The following is a 14534-nucleotide window of genomic DNA, read 5'->3' as shown; positions in this document are numbered from 1 at the left end:
TTCATGCGGATATTAGGCCTCCAACATTCCTAAACAGCAACATGTATATAACGTTAGGGAGTTTTTTGAGTGTGGCTATCTTATGCCTCCACACTATTCTCCCGCATACCAATGTTAACATTTAACATTTATCACAGACTATAAATTTGTTTAAATGGCTATGTCTAGTTCGGATATTTACCAGCGTTATCATCGTCATGATACAGCAGCTGCCCCAACAAAGAAAGCCATTCTTTTCATGTCAACCGTGGGCTCTAGAGTCCTATAAGCAAAATAGTCGCAAGATTACATTTTGCTCAATTGTAGCATGTGGTATTCCCCAAATAGGATCATAAAACCCCATTGCAATTAATTACCACAAATTAAGAATAAGATATTGAAATCAAGATGAGTATCATACAAGACCACACCATATATATCACCCTATAATTCATTGAAACCACCTATTCTAATATGAAATGAAACAAGTTCACCTCTTTCATGCTTGCTCCAGGTCAAGAAAAAAGAAGTGATGAAGACATCACCTGTGAGTGAAAGTCACAGGTCTGAATTTCTGCACCATCACTATACAAGCATCCTTCGATATTATCCCAAACAATTCAGCCAAGGTGACCCCCTGCCTTTCATACCATGTACATACATTGTATTACTTATCCTGTACAATAAGTACACAGGTCCGTAAGTTTACCATTAGTAGGATGAGAATACAACAAGTAGTCAAGTCCTCAATCATAAGTAATCAAAGATGCTTTAGATAATAAAATTGTGGTTGGCAAAGATATTTACCTGTTTTGATATTACCACATAGCTTAATATCTGCCCAAACTTCCACCATATATAATTAAGGACATCTCAAAGGGCCCAAAATGTACCGCGTTACCCAACCCCATTAACGTGCTCCCACAAAACATATACATATAGCCTTCCATTGGTTAAACTATAGTCTATCCACCATTGGAACAACAAAATATGCACCCAAAACAGCCACAAAAAACAAATTCATATTTTCTCACAAAAACCAGCTCACTGAGTCTCTGGAACAGACTCAGTCTCTCTAACAGACTCACTAAGGGACGGGTTAGCAGCAAAGAAAGCCCTCAAAAGGCGGTCGGTCTGCTCTTGTCTTTCCAATAGCTTCTGCATGTTTGCCTTCATTGCCTCCATCTCACTCTTAGAAGATTCAGCCTCTTTCTTATGTTTTTCAATCAAGGCTATGTACTCTCTCTCTCGTTCCAATGAGCGTTGTCTCGTAGACTCTGGGATTACCATCTCCCCTAATCCTCTTGCATAACCAGGTCTCGAACCGAGTACCTCTCTGAAGACACCCGCTGCTGCTTCATCAGTTCGTTGCTCGGGTTCTAGAGTATCCAGCTTTCCAACCATATCCTTCTGAAATACGACATTATTAATCGAGTAACTATAAAGCTGGAGGGGTAATGCTCTGTTTTTAATTAATTAGATAAATGTACACTAGCATTGCGATTCCCAAATAATCACAGTTGAGTGGAATATACTCATATTTGTCTTCGGTCGCAGCTGTTATAAATTTGGAATTCTTCTTGGACCAGTGGGTTTCCTTGAAAAAGTCTACCAAATTTGCCGATTCAGCCCTCTACATGTGTGTGGAATGTGTATAACTCATGTTCAGGAATGTAGCACAACATAAAAAATGTGATCTATATTGAGGTCTTAATCCCGGTATTTAATCTTTGCAACCAATTATAATCATTAGTTATGAAAATGAGTTATGTGATGTATAAGCTATATTGCACAAAATAATGCATAAAACTTATACCTTTTCTTCAAGAATCCGCACAAACGATTTGCGACCTGCTGTGTGGTTAATAACTAGCTTCTTCCTATTCTCCCGATTTTTGTCAGATATTTTCTGTCATGTCCAACCCAAATAATGTTTAACAAACATATACAAAAATTGAAGGATGTTCCTTGTAGGCCGTGACTTATTAACCACTGGAATCTTAGTTTGTATGAATTGAAAATATTGCATACCTTGAAGGCCTCGCTACCCCATCTTGTACATAGCTTAACCCAAACAAGGGGGCTGACCCGCTCAGTCCCACTAGCTAATGCTTCCTCGTGGCTTCCATAGGATAAATATATGCTATGCAATTCATGGTGGAATGCATTAAATCTCTTCCGAAGCTGTTTAGTTACTGTTAATCGATGGTTCTCCAAATCCCAATCAAGTTCAAAATCACCCTACATATATAATAAAAAATTACCGATGTCATCAATACGTACCACGTAACCTATCTAACCAACAAATATTGCATAAAGTGGAAAGTCTTACCCGAACACGATCGATCAGCTCATCCTTATGCGCTTGGGGTACATCACTCCATCTTGCATAACTCATGTCACAATGATGTTTGACTATCCACGTAACTCGTGTTGTGAACATGTTGGCGTTTGAACAGCATGGTGCGGTTTCCCCGGTATTTATCTTCAAAAGCACCTTTCCATACTTCCGCATTTTTTCAAATTCAGTGCATTTGGCTGGCCCACGTCCCCGTCTCTTTTGTGCCTGGTTTTGTACAGTCCGCGTGGGGGTGTCCTCACCTGTATGACATAACATGAATAATGTCTAGTGATTTGGTCTAATCGAATTTAGTTGTTTAATGATTTCACCATCATTAAACAACTCATTTTGTTTTAATATCTCCCGTAGATATAAACTATACCGATTTGGACTCCAGTAGGCTCTAGCTCTACATGAAATGAGGTCACGATGTTAGGCCCCGTGGGGGCATCCACACCTGTATGACATAGTAACAATAATTCAAAATCAGCCTTATTCTAATTATCATACAAATATATTTTAACAGCATGATATGTAAATTTTGAAAATGATACTACTACCACTGATGTGAACTATACCAACACGGTCTACAGGAGGCTCTGGTGGCATTGATTGACCGGTCACTATGTTAGGGCTCTGTGTGGGCATCCACTACTGTATGGCATAATAATAATTGCTAATTATCAGCGTCTGATCGAACTATCTTACAACAAATGTCAGAACACCAATCTATTTGTAAGGAAATATATCAAACCCACCCCCCTTGCAGGTATACATACTGATTTGATCTCTATGAAGCTCTGGTAATGGACTGGGTGAGGTGACTCCGCGTGGCTCGGGCTCCAGTGGTTGTGGTCGCAACATGGTGGCTCCCAAGGATGGCTTGGGGGCTGGGTAGAGTCATCTGAGCTAGCCTCGTCCACATCTCTTGGGACTATGGTATGAACTAATCCGAACACCTCGTGGCCGGCGAGCTCGGCATGAATAAGGGACAAGTCTTCTACCACGGAATCCTCGGCCTCTGGCCCGACCTCGAACACTGGCTCCCATTGGGTCACCTACATTTCAACCACATTTCATTTGTGTTAGGATCATATCTAACAACCAGTTCATGAGGCGAGGAAAGTTAGGTAGAATATCTACCTGGGCCGTTCATGCTCCTCGTGCTCAGCATACCATTAGATAGGATTGCAATGGATTTTTTTAGAACACGACATCAAACTTTTGCCCCCTTCGAACCCAACCTTAGATGGATTAATATTGTGTCATCAATGTGTATCAAGAGACGTGGAATACCATCAAACTGCTTATCTTCTAATAAGTTAATGCATTAAATTAATAAGACTGGTCAAGTATTAATTATTTATATGCAGTACCCAAAAATTTGGGTTATAGTATTCTAGTATAGTTATATCGGCTAATCAAGTCATTGGCAACTTGATGCTTGTCCACAATTTATGTTGCAAATTATTCAAACGTTAGCGTTTAAACCACATAGATTTGCATATTCTTTGGGCGCAGAGAATTAAGTCTTACCGATAAAATGTCAAAAGTTGCCTATTCTGAGGAGGACTCAGAGTCGGTTGACTTGTCCTCATCATCTGAATACTCCCAATCACCATATGCATCTCCAGAACCAGATGGAACCACGTTATCATCAATAAAATCTGGTGAATTTCTGTGCGCACCACCCGACTCCATGTGGTCTCGTGCATCAATATGGGTAGGTTCTATATCAGTCCTAATGAGTGGAGTTGACATAGGACATGCATCACAATGCAAAAGTGGATAATCATATGATGACTCAATCTCTTGATTCGCCATCATTACCCTCTAGAACCCTGTGCACTGGTGGAATGTCATACACATTCCTATTATTGTACTTTTGCACAACAAACCAATTACCTTTCGCCCTTATATCCCTAATGTAAAAACACTGGGAAGCCTGACATGCCAGCACATATGGTTCGTCCTTATACCAAGTCCTATTCATATTGACACTAGTTAAATGATCGTCTACCCGTACCCCTCGCCTTTTATCACCAACATCAAACCAATCACAACTGAACAAGTACACTCTCCGACCTCCCATGTAGTGTAACTCTACAACATCATTTATAACACCATAAAAATCTACATTATCAGTTTCTTGATCACCAGTTACCAACACTCCGGAATTTTGGCTTCGCCGACGAAGTTCACGGCTCTTCGTATGGAACCGTTTACCATTTATAATGCAGGCAGCATATGTTGCGACCCAACGGTCAGGACCGCAAGCTAACGCATACAAATCTGGGGACACATCAAGTGGGTTGTTGTTACGCTGGTCCACCACCTACATGAATATCGGGGGTAAATGGTGAACTTAAATAGTCGATATACATTGTCATATGCTGGTCGGGTATATTCTAAGTAGATAAGTAGCAAGCTAACTTACACGTTGCTTGAACCAATTTGGAAACTCAGTTTGTTGCGTGCGATCAATAGAATTTGGGTTTGACATCTTGCATTTGTCATAGTGTTCCCTGCATTTGTAGCAAAGAAATGGGGGAAACAAATTTAGTGAGTGTGCCAAAATTAAATGGTGAGGTAGTTTGTTGAAACATCGAAAGCACACGTTAGGTAATGATTGCTTACTCTAAATAGGGTCCAATCTCAATGCAGTTGTTAAGCACGTACCAAATGGCTGCTGTATGGAGTTTATCGTGTAATTGCACACTATTAGCTATACCCAAGGGACGAAGTTTCTGGTTGAAAATTGTGAACCCATCTACAGTCTCATCTTCTACACCATCAATGTTACGGTCCGGTCGATTAAACTTCGTCTCAACATCTTTGAGATACATTGAGCAAAATGTCAAACACTCAATGTGAACCCAGGCTTCCGCTATTGAACCTTCTGGATGTGCTTTGTTCTTAACATACCGCTTGAACTTGCCGAGATACCTCTCAAACGGGTACATCCACCGATATTGAACTGGACCGCCAAGAATAGCCTCACGGGGTAAATGGACAGCTAGGTGGACCATTACATCGAAAAAAGATGGAGGGAAAATCATCTCCAGTTTGCATAAAATGGTGACGATATCAAGCTGGAGCTTTGATAGGCGATTCACATCTAGTGTTCGGGCACACAACTCTTTGAAGAAACTACTAAGTTCAGTCAAAGCCAATGCAATATCCCTCCTTAAGAACCCCCCCACAGCAATAGGAAGTAGTGTTTGCAAGAAAACATGATGGTCATGGCTTTTGAGCCCAGAGATCTTGGAATCACGTACAGATACACAGTGCGTGATATTAGAAGCAAACCCATCAGGAAATTTCACCTCAGCAAGCCACTCACAGAATTTATTCCTTTCATCTCCATGTAATGTGTATGATGCATGTGGCATAATAGTTCGTTCACCTTCACGTTTCAAATGTAATTCCTTTCTAAACCCCAGGATCTCTAGGTCACGCCGTGAATTAGTGTTATCTTTTGTCTTGCCGGGGATGTTCATTAAAGTGCCCAAAATGTTCTCGGAAATATTCTTCTCAATATGCATAACATCTAGATTATGTCTATGCCGCATTGTTGACCAATAAGGTAGTTTGAAGAATATGCTTTTCTTTGTCCAGTTCAACTCTTCTGTTGTGCGTTTTCTCTTCCTACAAGATTTTCCAAATTGAATATCTCCAAGCATTTGTAACTGAGTTATTAGATCTGCTCCTTCAACCAATGCTGGTGGCATGCGAAGATCTTCTTTACTGTTGAACAACGCTTTTCTCGTTCGCCAGATGTGATCGCTGGGTAAGAGACGTCGATGTCCCATATAACAATGTTTTCTACCATACTTCAACCAGTTGGAATCTGTACTGGCATTGCAAGATGGACATGCCAATTTCCCTTTTGTTGACCAGCCAGACAGATTTCCATAGGCGGGAAAGTCATTAATTGTCCACAACAAGGCGGCATGTAACATGAACATTTCTTTAGTGGATGCATCATATGTAGGTACCCCATGTGCCCAAAGTTCAAGTAACTCATCAATTAATGGTTGCAAATAAACATCAATGTCATTCCCTGGTGATTTTGGGCCAGGGATAATGAGGGATGTCATAAAGAATGAATCCTTCATGCATAACCATGGCGGTAAGTTATACGGGACAAGAATCACTGGCCAAATGCTATAAGGTTTTGCCAAATTGTTGAAGGGATTGAACCCGTCACTTGCCAAACCAAGCCTGACATTGCGAGCATCCCTTGCAAACCAACTATGAGCTTGATCAAATGTCTTCCAAGACTCAGAGTCAGCAGGATGTCTCATACTACTCTCATCGATGACCCGCTGCTCCTTATGCCATCTCATGTCACCCGCTATCTTGCTTGACACAAAGAGACGCCGCAATCTTGGCTTCAAGGGAAAATGACGAAGCACTTTTTGAGGGATCACTCGTGACCCGTGTGTATTTGGCTTCCATCGCGACGCCTTACAGATAGGACACTCAGACAGATGAACATTTTCCTTCCAGAATAAGATGCAATCATTAGGGCATGCATGTATTTTGTGGTACGTGAAACCCAAACCGCGCTCCAATGTCCTTGCCTCCTCATATGATTGTGGCAATTCAGCATTAGGAAAGGCTGACCGCAAAAGGCTTAGCAGCATATCAAAAGACTTGATTGACCACCCACCAAGTGTTTTAATATGTAACAACTTCACTACGAAAGAGAGCTTTGAGAAATTTGTGCAACCCTCGAAAAGAGGCCGTCGGGCATCCTCTAATAGTTGGTCAAAAGTTGAGTTTGGGGAGGATTGAGGTATTGCTGAGTGAGTTGGTGATGTAGTGTTGTCTTGAGGAGCATCTTGGAATGTGGCTACCCGTATGTCATCTAGCATACCATCTATGTCATCAATGTACACATCTCCACTTTCAATCGATGGATCGCCATCATCGTCAATGGTGGGGAGTGTTTCCTCCTCCCCATGAAATATCCAGTGCGTGTAATTTGGATCTATCCCTTTTATAAACAAGTGAGACTCCACCTCAAGTATAGGCAAGAAGAGATTATTACAGCATATACGGCATGGACACCGAATGCGATCACTTCCCATGGCATGGTTTTGTGCCATTGTAAGGAAATTGCGTACCCCATCAGCATAAGCAGGTGATAAAAGTCTATCACCCAAAGTCATCCAGCTTTTGTCCATCTAATAAAAAGAATAATGAATGAGTGTGTATGATATTGAAGTTATAATTATCATAAGGTAGGGCAGAGAAGTAACTAGCATGTGGAGAATAACTGGTTCGGGATAATAAGACAGTAGCACAAACTCTGTGAAAAACCTTTTCACAGAACTACATGTGTAACTCTTAGCATGAGCAGAATATATACTTTCTCAAAGAGCATCAGTTATAAGGTAACTACAGAAGTTATAAATTAATAGGATTAATGATGCAGAATGGGTGAAGTAACGAATTTGTGAATGACCAATAACAGAAAGATAAAATGCTTGCATGGTGGAATTGTGAGCTTCTATCAATGGTCATTGTATGTGTAGAAGGGGACACAGTTGAGTGATTGGCGGAAAGTAAGATGTATAAGCTGACACACTTGTCTATCCCAAACTAATTAGCTCAGCATACCAAAATAAGTAAATTTCAAACTTACTTATAAACAAATACTTTGTCAGAAAATGCTACTAAAAATATACTTATATGTGATTGATTAGACTAAGCTGAACCAAAATACTACAATTTTGGTTTTCCATAACATAGATTGTGTAGCGTTTTGAGAACTTTGGACACAGGAAAATGAAGGGGAGGGAGGTTTCCTAGGATGATAGTCTATATTTCCACCACACATCTGGCCGTTGTTTAACGATAATTAAATGAGTGAGCTTAGGAGCAATGGAGATTTTTAATGCAAAATATCCAGACTAATATTGGATTTGTTGATGTGTTTTCATAATCACTGGGTTAGGAGGCCAAATAAGTTTGAAACTATCCATAAGCAAACAGTAATGGAAGAACCCCAAAAGCAACTACTTTTCTTTTCATGATCAGCGTTATTAGTGTTTTCTACAAACATTACAATGATTATTACCATCCTTCTGTAATGTTTGTTCTCGAAAATATATTTCAGCTGTTATATATGGAAATCTTTTGCCACATAAAGCTGTGACATTATTAAAATTACACACAGCCCAAGTCCCAAACAGAAGGCCCTATAATCTGTTTCCAGATTATAGGTATAGACATATTAACAGATTTCCAAGTCCTGTGTTTTGTTAATGAAAAAGACAATGAAACACATTGGGGAGGAGGCATCTCTGCTTCAAGCTTTCAGCAAAAATTGCATCTTTAGCAACACTATCTAACATTAAATTTGTTAACTATGAGGACTTATTTATGCAAACATTCTGCGACCAATTGACAGGCTGGAAATCCATGAAGATGTTGCATTTTTTAAACTAGGAGATTAAGGTTATTAAAAATTCTAACCTATCAAGACTATGTAACTACCTGGTGCACTTTGAAAATATTCTGAAAATGTAAAAATTGCTAAGTATAACACAAATAAAGCTGCGAATCTATTTGCAGCAATTATAAAGACGTTGAGAAAAGCAAATTTTGGACCAGTGAGTTAGAAATGTCATCCAATTCCTTAAAGAGAGGTATTAGAACAAAGGCTATCGGTTACCTATGAGAATTAGATACCCAATGAGGAGAGCTAAAGAATAAGTTTCAGATTATTTTTCCAGAGTTGGTAAAACAAATATAAATCTTAGATAGGATTGTGCCAACCAGGATATATTAAGTGAATTGCGGATAAACTGTATGGGAAGAGTTTGTTGACACATTTGAGGATAATAATGAAATCTACGGTGAGGGCCTAGCTTAATATACTAGAAACGATGTACAAGTCTTCACATCTAGGAAGGGTAAGAATCTATTAGATTATAATGGAGTTTCAAATAATATCAAAGAAAACTCTAGAGCTTATATAGTCTCTTTGAGCTAATTTAAGAAATACACATTGGGTCTCGAAGCACAAGATACCTTAGGATATGACAATGTCGTGAGTGTCATGGTTTTTGAAAAATTCACTTTGAGTGCCCTAATTAGAAGAGAACCCAATGAAAGTGGGTCAGCTCATCCTTGAGTAATCACAGTTTGAGTAAACTGAGGTTACTGTGACTTTGTGAGCTGCATCGACATGAAAACTCTAATTCCATGACCTTTGCTTCGTCTATTGGAGATAACTGTGATTCTAGTTGTAAGACCATGAAAGTCTGATTTGAAGCTAGCATATGAAAGTCTCTATGAGGGACGGGTCACGCAAGAAAAATATCAATATTGCAAAATAAGAAGCTAGAGTAATGTAAGGGGAAAAAAAAAATGACTCACCTGGATTATTAATATGTTGCTTGTGAGAACACAAAATCTGATATTTCTTTGTCCCTTGAAACAAAGATAAATCGGTTGACAAGAAAGTAATTGTGTAGGCACAGTAAAATTCGGCGTAGCAAATTTTCTAGTAATACACTGCAGAAAATATTATTCTCTGTCCTCACCATTCTCAAGATTCAATCTGGCTAGTTTACCATTTGACTGATTCCATGTCACATACATTGGTGCAATTTGCATGAATTTTACTATCTATGGATAACATGCAAGAAAGTTAATATTTCCAAGCCATATGTACCACATCCTCCCAAGATACGTAGCTAATAAACTGACTATGTAACTAGTTGCCATCTTTATTGTAAGATTGGGTATATTTGAGCTAATTTAAAGGTTGAACCCCCAAGGACACATATAAACAACTTTTTATTAAATAATGAGTTGAGGTTAGTCAAGAATATGAGTGACACATTTAATAGATTTCATGAGTTAGAAAAATTTATATATAGAACCTCCTAATTGACTCCACGTGATATTGCAAATTATGTACTAGTTAGGAAGCAACAGGCCGGTATGAACCTTTCAACCTCTTCTAACGTTGATATTTTGAGGCATGGATATTTCCATTCGTTGCATTAATAGATATGCCGTAGAGGCAATCAACCGAGAAAATCATGAAGGATTTTTCTTTCAAACTTCAAACTTTACAAGTCCCGCAATTTATAAATAGCTAGCTAGGTAGCAAGTCACCACAGAACTGACAGAAGTAATGTAAATATTTCAAATTGGTGGCCAGTACAGGCGATTTTCACTATCTGCATGTTTTCTTCTTCTCTAGATCGTCATTTATATCCCTATATATCAAGTGTCATTCTGAAGTCAATACTTCAGAATGACACATGCTTAGTGCTAGCTAGGCGCTATTGCGGCCTTTTAACAACCCCGGATCATGGTTGGTAGCGTATGGTATTATAATAATATCTTATTTTTAATTATTTGGCACTGCATATATATAATATGCCACGTACAAATTAACTGCTATCTATGTCTATTGGAGAAATCGCCTAAAAAACTTTTCAACTGGATCCGGGTCGACGGCCTGATTTGAGGAGTGAGGACTACCACACTTTATATTACTACATGCAGTACGTACCTATTCATGGCAGAAGAAAATTCATTTGGTTCAGAATACCAGGAAGATAAGGTCTGGCATGGTCAGGGAAAAAGGTCTGCAACTCCAAGACTACACGGGTGGAAATGATGATAATAATAATAGCAATACTTTCTTCTTTCTTTCTGAATGTAGCTTATCTAGCTAGATATGCAGACTAAATTATACTCATTTTACATGTACAAATTGAAATGTTTAGCAAGCGATTGTGGTCCAAAACAAAATACATTCAATATATAGAGGTGTAGAAGTAAGGGTAGCCACTCTAGCTATTACCACCAATTGATAATTTTAAATGACTTAAAAACGTCTAAAGGGTGGAGGAAGGAGGGAAAGAAAGATATAAAGGTTTACCCCACCAGAGTGCAGCAAATGGAAACGAATTATATATACTCGGGAACTGCTTTCGCCACTGAAGTATTGGATCTCCACAATCTCACACACACACACACACACACACACACACACACACACACACACACACACACACACATATATATATATATATATATAGAGAGAGAGAGAGAGAGAGAGAGAGAGAGAGAAGAGCCTTTGGATGTTTTATAACTTATTTACTTGCTTTCTTTAAGAGTGGGTCGGCAACACATGAAATAGCTCCAAGCACCTGGTCACTTCATCCGGCCGGGCGGGGGCGCGCAACTCATGAAAATTGAGTTGGAGGAATTAAACGTGTGAAATTAATGTCACAATGACATTAGCAACAGAAACTGATAGGTCTATTCCATCCCAATCTTCAAAGTGAGTCCAAACAAGAAAGAACTGTGAGTTGAAAGCTTGCACTTAGCAAAATAATTATAATTCATGTGTGAAAGATGCATTGGCAGCTAGCAAATGGCAGGTTCACCCAAGGTCCTTGTGCACGACTGGATGGGTTACAAGGCCTGGGTGGAAATAACATTTGTGTCCTAAAAATCAGGAACATGTATGTCCAAGGAGTGAACCCAACAAGTGTTTCAGATCACATCAGACAGTATCAGCCAGCCACAAATTACCCCACTATGCATTATGTGCTAGAGAGTAAATACATATGGTGGTGGGGTCTATGCGCACCAAAGAAAAAGAATGCACTGTGCTTGTGGTCCATCTGTGCTTCACTAGTGTGGACAAGATCTAGCACCACCCATCACGATCTGATTTCAAGAAACCAGTGATGACCTTGGTTATCAATGGGTAAGATGACTTGTTAGCTAGGAAGTAATGGTAAGGCTAAGCACTAGATTTAATTTTCTCCTAATTTCAAGTACTATTGGTACTTTATACACATATCAAGTAACAACATATAACAGCATTAACGGAAAAGGGCCATGCTTGTTTAGAACCTGCTCTGTTTTTCTAAACATAGGTCACACAAATGGGTGGGTGTTATGATACTAGCTCCAAACTTAGAACAACCCGTACAAGAAATATGTATAAATTCGTGCGAAAGGAAGAAGATGGGGGAGCATGGAAAAATGTAGTGTGCAAACAAACAGGCAAGCTGTGAAAAACAACAATTAAGGCATGAAGGAGGAGCGACTATTAAAATTAAAGGGAGAAGAAACCATACTTCAACCAGCTCAAACAAAGCCTGCCCTGAAAATAATCGGTTGATTCCCCAAAATTAACCCAACACAGTGAGTACACAGGCCAAATATAGACTCAATTTCTCTTCCAAACTCGCCGATGGGTCTGAACTACTTGAAGGCAAACTCAGAAAGCCACCAAGAAACACTAACCAGGGGGAGAAGGGAGTGGAATAAGAGACTCCGAAAATTATTTTCGCTTCGTGTACGTGTGCTTGAGAAGAAATCTTCAAGCCGAGTGGTTAAACTAAGGAAAATTTAGGGGATTTGCAGAAGGTAATTACCAAAGAACTTGCAGATGATGGGTAGGGAGTATGGCCGAAGAGGAGTCGAGGGAATGATTTGGGAACTCTGCTACTGTTTGGGGTAAAAGTGTTGGGGGGAAATTAATAAAACTGAGCTCATCTTGGCGCCTGAATTTATTACAGCGTATCATGTAGCGCTGTAATAAGTTTTTTTAATTTGCAGCGCTATTTCTTGCCGCGACTATATCATAAATCGCTGCAATAAAATTTCTAAGCTATGCCCGTGCCAAGCGTTTTAATTAGCGTTGAATATCTGTAGCGATGAAAAAATCGCTGTAAATAATAACAATAATCAGCGATTTTATTCCCAGCAATTAAAAAAACGCTGAGAAAAACACATTTTCTTGTAGTGTGTGTTTGTGTTTGTGTACGTTAAAGGTATAATTAATAATTATGAAAGCTAGAATATTTATTCCGTACCATTTTCGTCCTCGAGCATCATGTAATTATATAATTAGCTAGGGGTATATATCTTAAAATTATTCATTTAAAAATTAAAATTAAAAAAACCCTTTTAAAATAAAAATACTGCCCAAATTATCAAATATTCATGTAATATTATTGGTTATTGATTAATCATGAATAAGACTTCAAATGAAAAGCTGGCCGGCCAGATCAAATGATACACAAATTAATGTACGACGTCGGTTTTGCATGATGCCTAGTTAGCTAGCTAGCTTGTTTTAAATCATGTGCTAATTTTAATTACTTCGTTAATCCGAATCATCCGACAATGCACTTCTTTATAATAAGTACGTACCTCAATTCCTAGCTAGTATTCAGCAAGGAAAATGATACGGTTACAACCCTCTTACTACTAATTTACTACTCTTTTTGTATTTGATTTTTTTTTTAATATTTTGTTTTACTTAATACTTAAAGAAATTATTATTAATAAAATTATATATTTTTTGAATTTTTTCTTAGTGATTAAGAATGTTAAAAAAATACTTAAAAGAAAATGATAAGAAAATAAAAAATTTAAAATTTTTTGTAAGTAGTAAATGGGTAGTGATAGGGTCGTGTACTGCCTATCACTACCCTTTAGAAAACCTATTATTCTTTAAAAACAAAGAAACTGACGAGAGATTTTATATTATTTCTTACTTTCGATCGGAACAAACTCATGGTTGTTGTTATATGTTCAAAATTAGTCCACATGCGGACCGTTTCAAATGACAATTCTTACGTAAATATGACGAATGTGAAATGCGTAATTGCTTTCATCAGATGCTTTATATATAAATATATATATATATAATAGTAATAAGTTATCTAGTCATCGTCTCACAATTATTTAATTAAGGTTGTTAAGTGCGGCGTAGATTATAATTATATTCTATAAATCATGATATACAATATGAAAATTATGGTTCAATAAATATATATATATATATATCGATATTTAAACATATATATTAGTTTGAAAAAGGAGAGAGAGAGAGAGAGAGAGAGAGAGAGAGAGAGAGAGAGAGAGAGAGAGAGAGAGAGAGAGAGAGAGAGAGAGAGAGAGAGTAATTTTCAGTAAGCTAGATTTAATTTCTATATATTGTTTGAGCATGAGACCCTGTGAAAGAAACTTGATGATGGTGCAAATTGTTAAGTAGTTGCATGCAGAATATAATTAACTAGATGACTTGATTGATAATATGGTTGATATATCCAATCCTAGGATTATTGGCTACGTTCATGACATTCTATATAATATAATACGATGAGAGCCCCACGTATTTATAATTCGAAATTAAATAATAATCACTCATTGA

General features: G+C 38.2%; 1 protein-coding gene across 1 annotated transcript; it reads right to left on the bottom strand.

The window, feature by feature from the left end:
• Window positions 1-4124: 4124 nt before the first annotated feature.
• On the bottom strand, window positions 4125-7512 carry LOC122297042. Its single transcript, XM_043106831.1, has 3 exons — window positions 5000-7512; window positions 4758-4845; window positions 4125-4655 (listed from the first exon to the last, which is right to left on the bottom strand). Exons 1-3 carry the CDS (start codon window positions 7510-7512, stop codon window positions 4125-4127), a joined length of 3132 nt encoding a protein of 1043 aa, XP_042962765.1.
• Window positions 7513-14534: the final 7022 nt, after the last annotated feature.

The sequence above is a fragment of the Carya illinoinensis genome, chromosome 15 (assembly GCF_018687715.1).
Source record: "Carya illinoinensis cultivar Pawnee chromosome 15, C.illinoinensisPawnee_v1, whole genome shotgun sequence".
Classification (NCBI taxonomy): Eukaryota; Viridiplantae; Streptophyta; class Magnoliopsida; order Fagales; family Juglandaceae; genus Carya; species Carya illinoinensis.
Note: the sequence above shows the minus strand (reverse complement) of the source record. Positions and strands in the feature narration are given on the sequence as shown.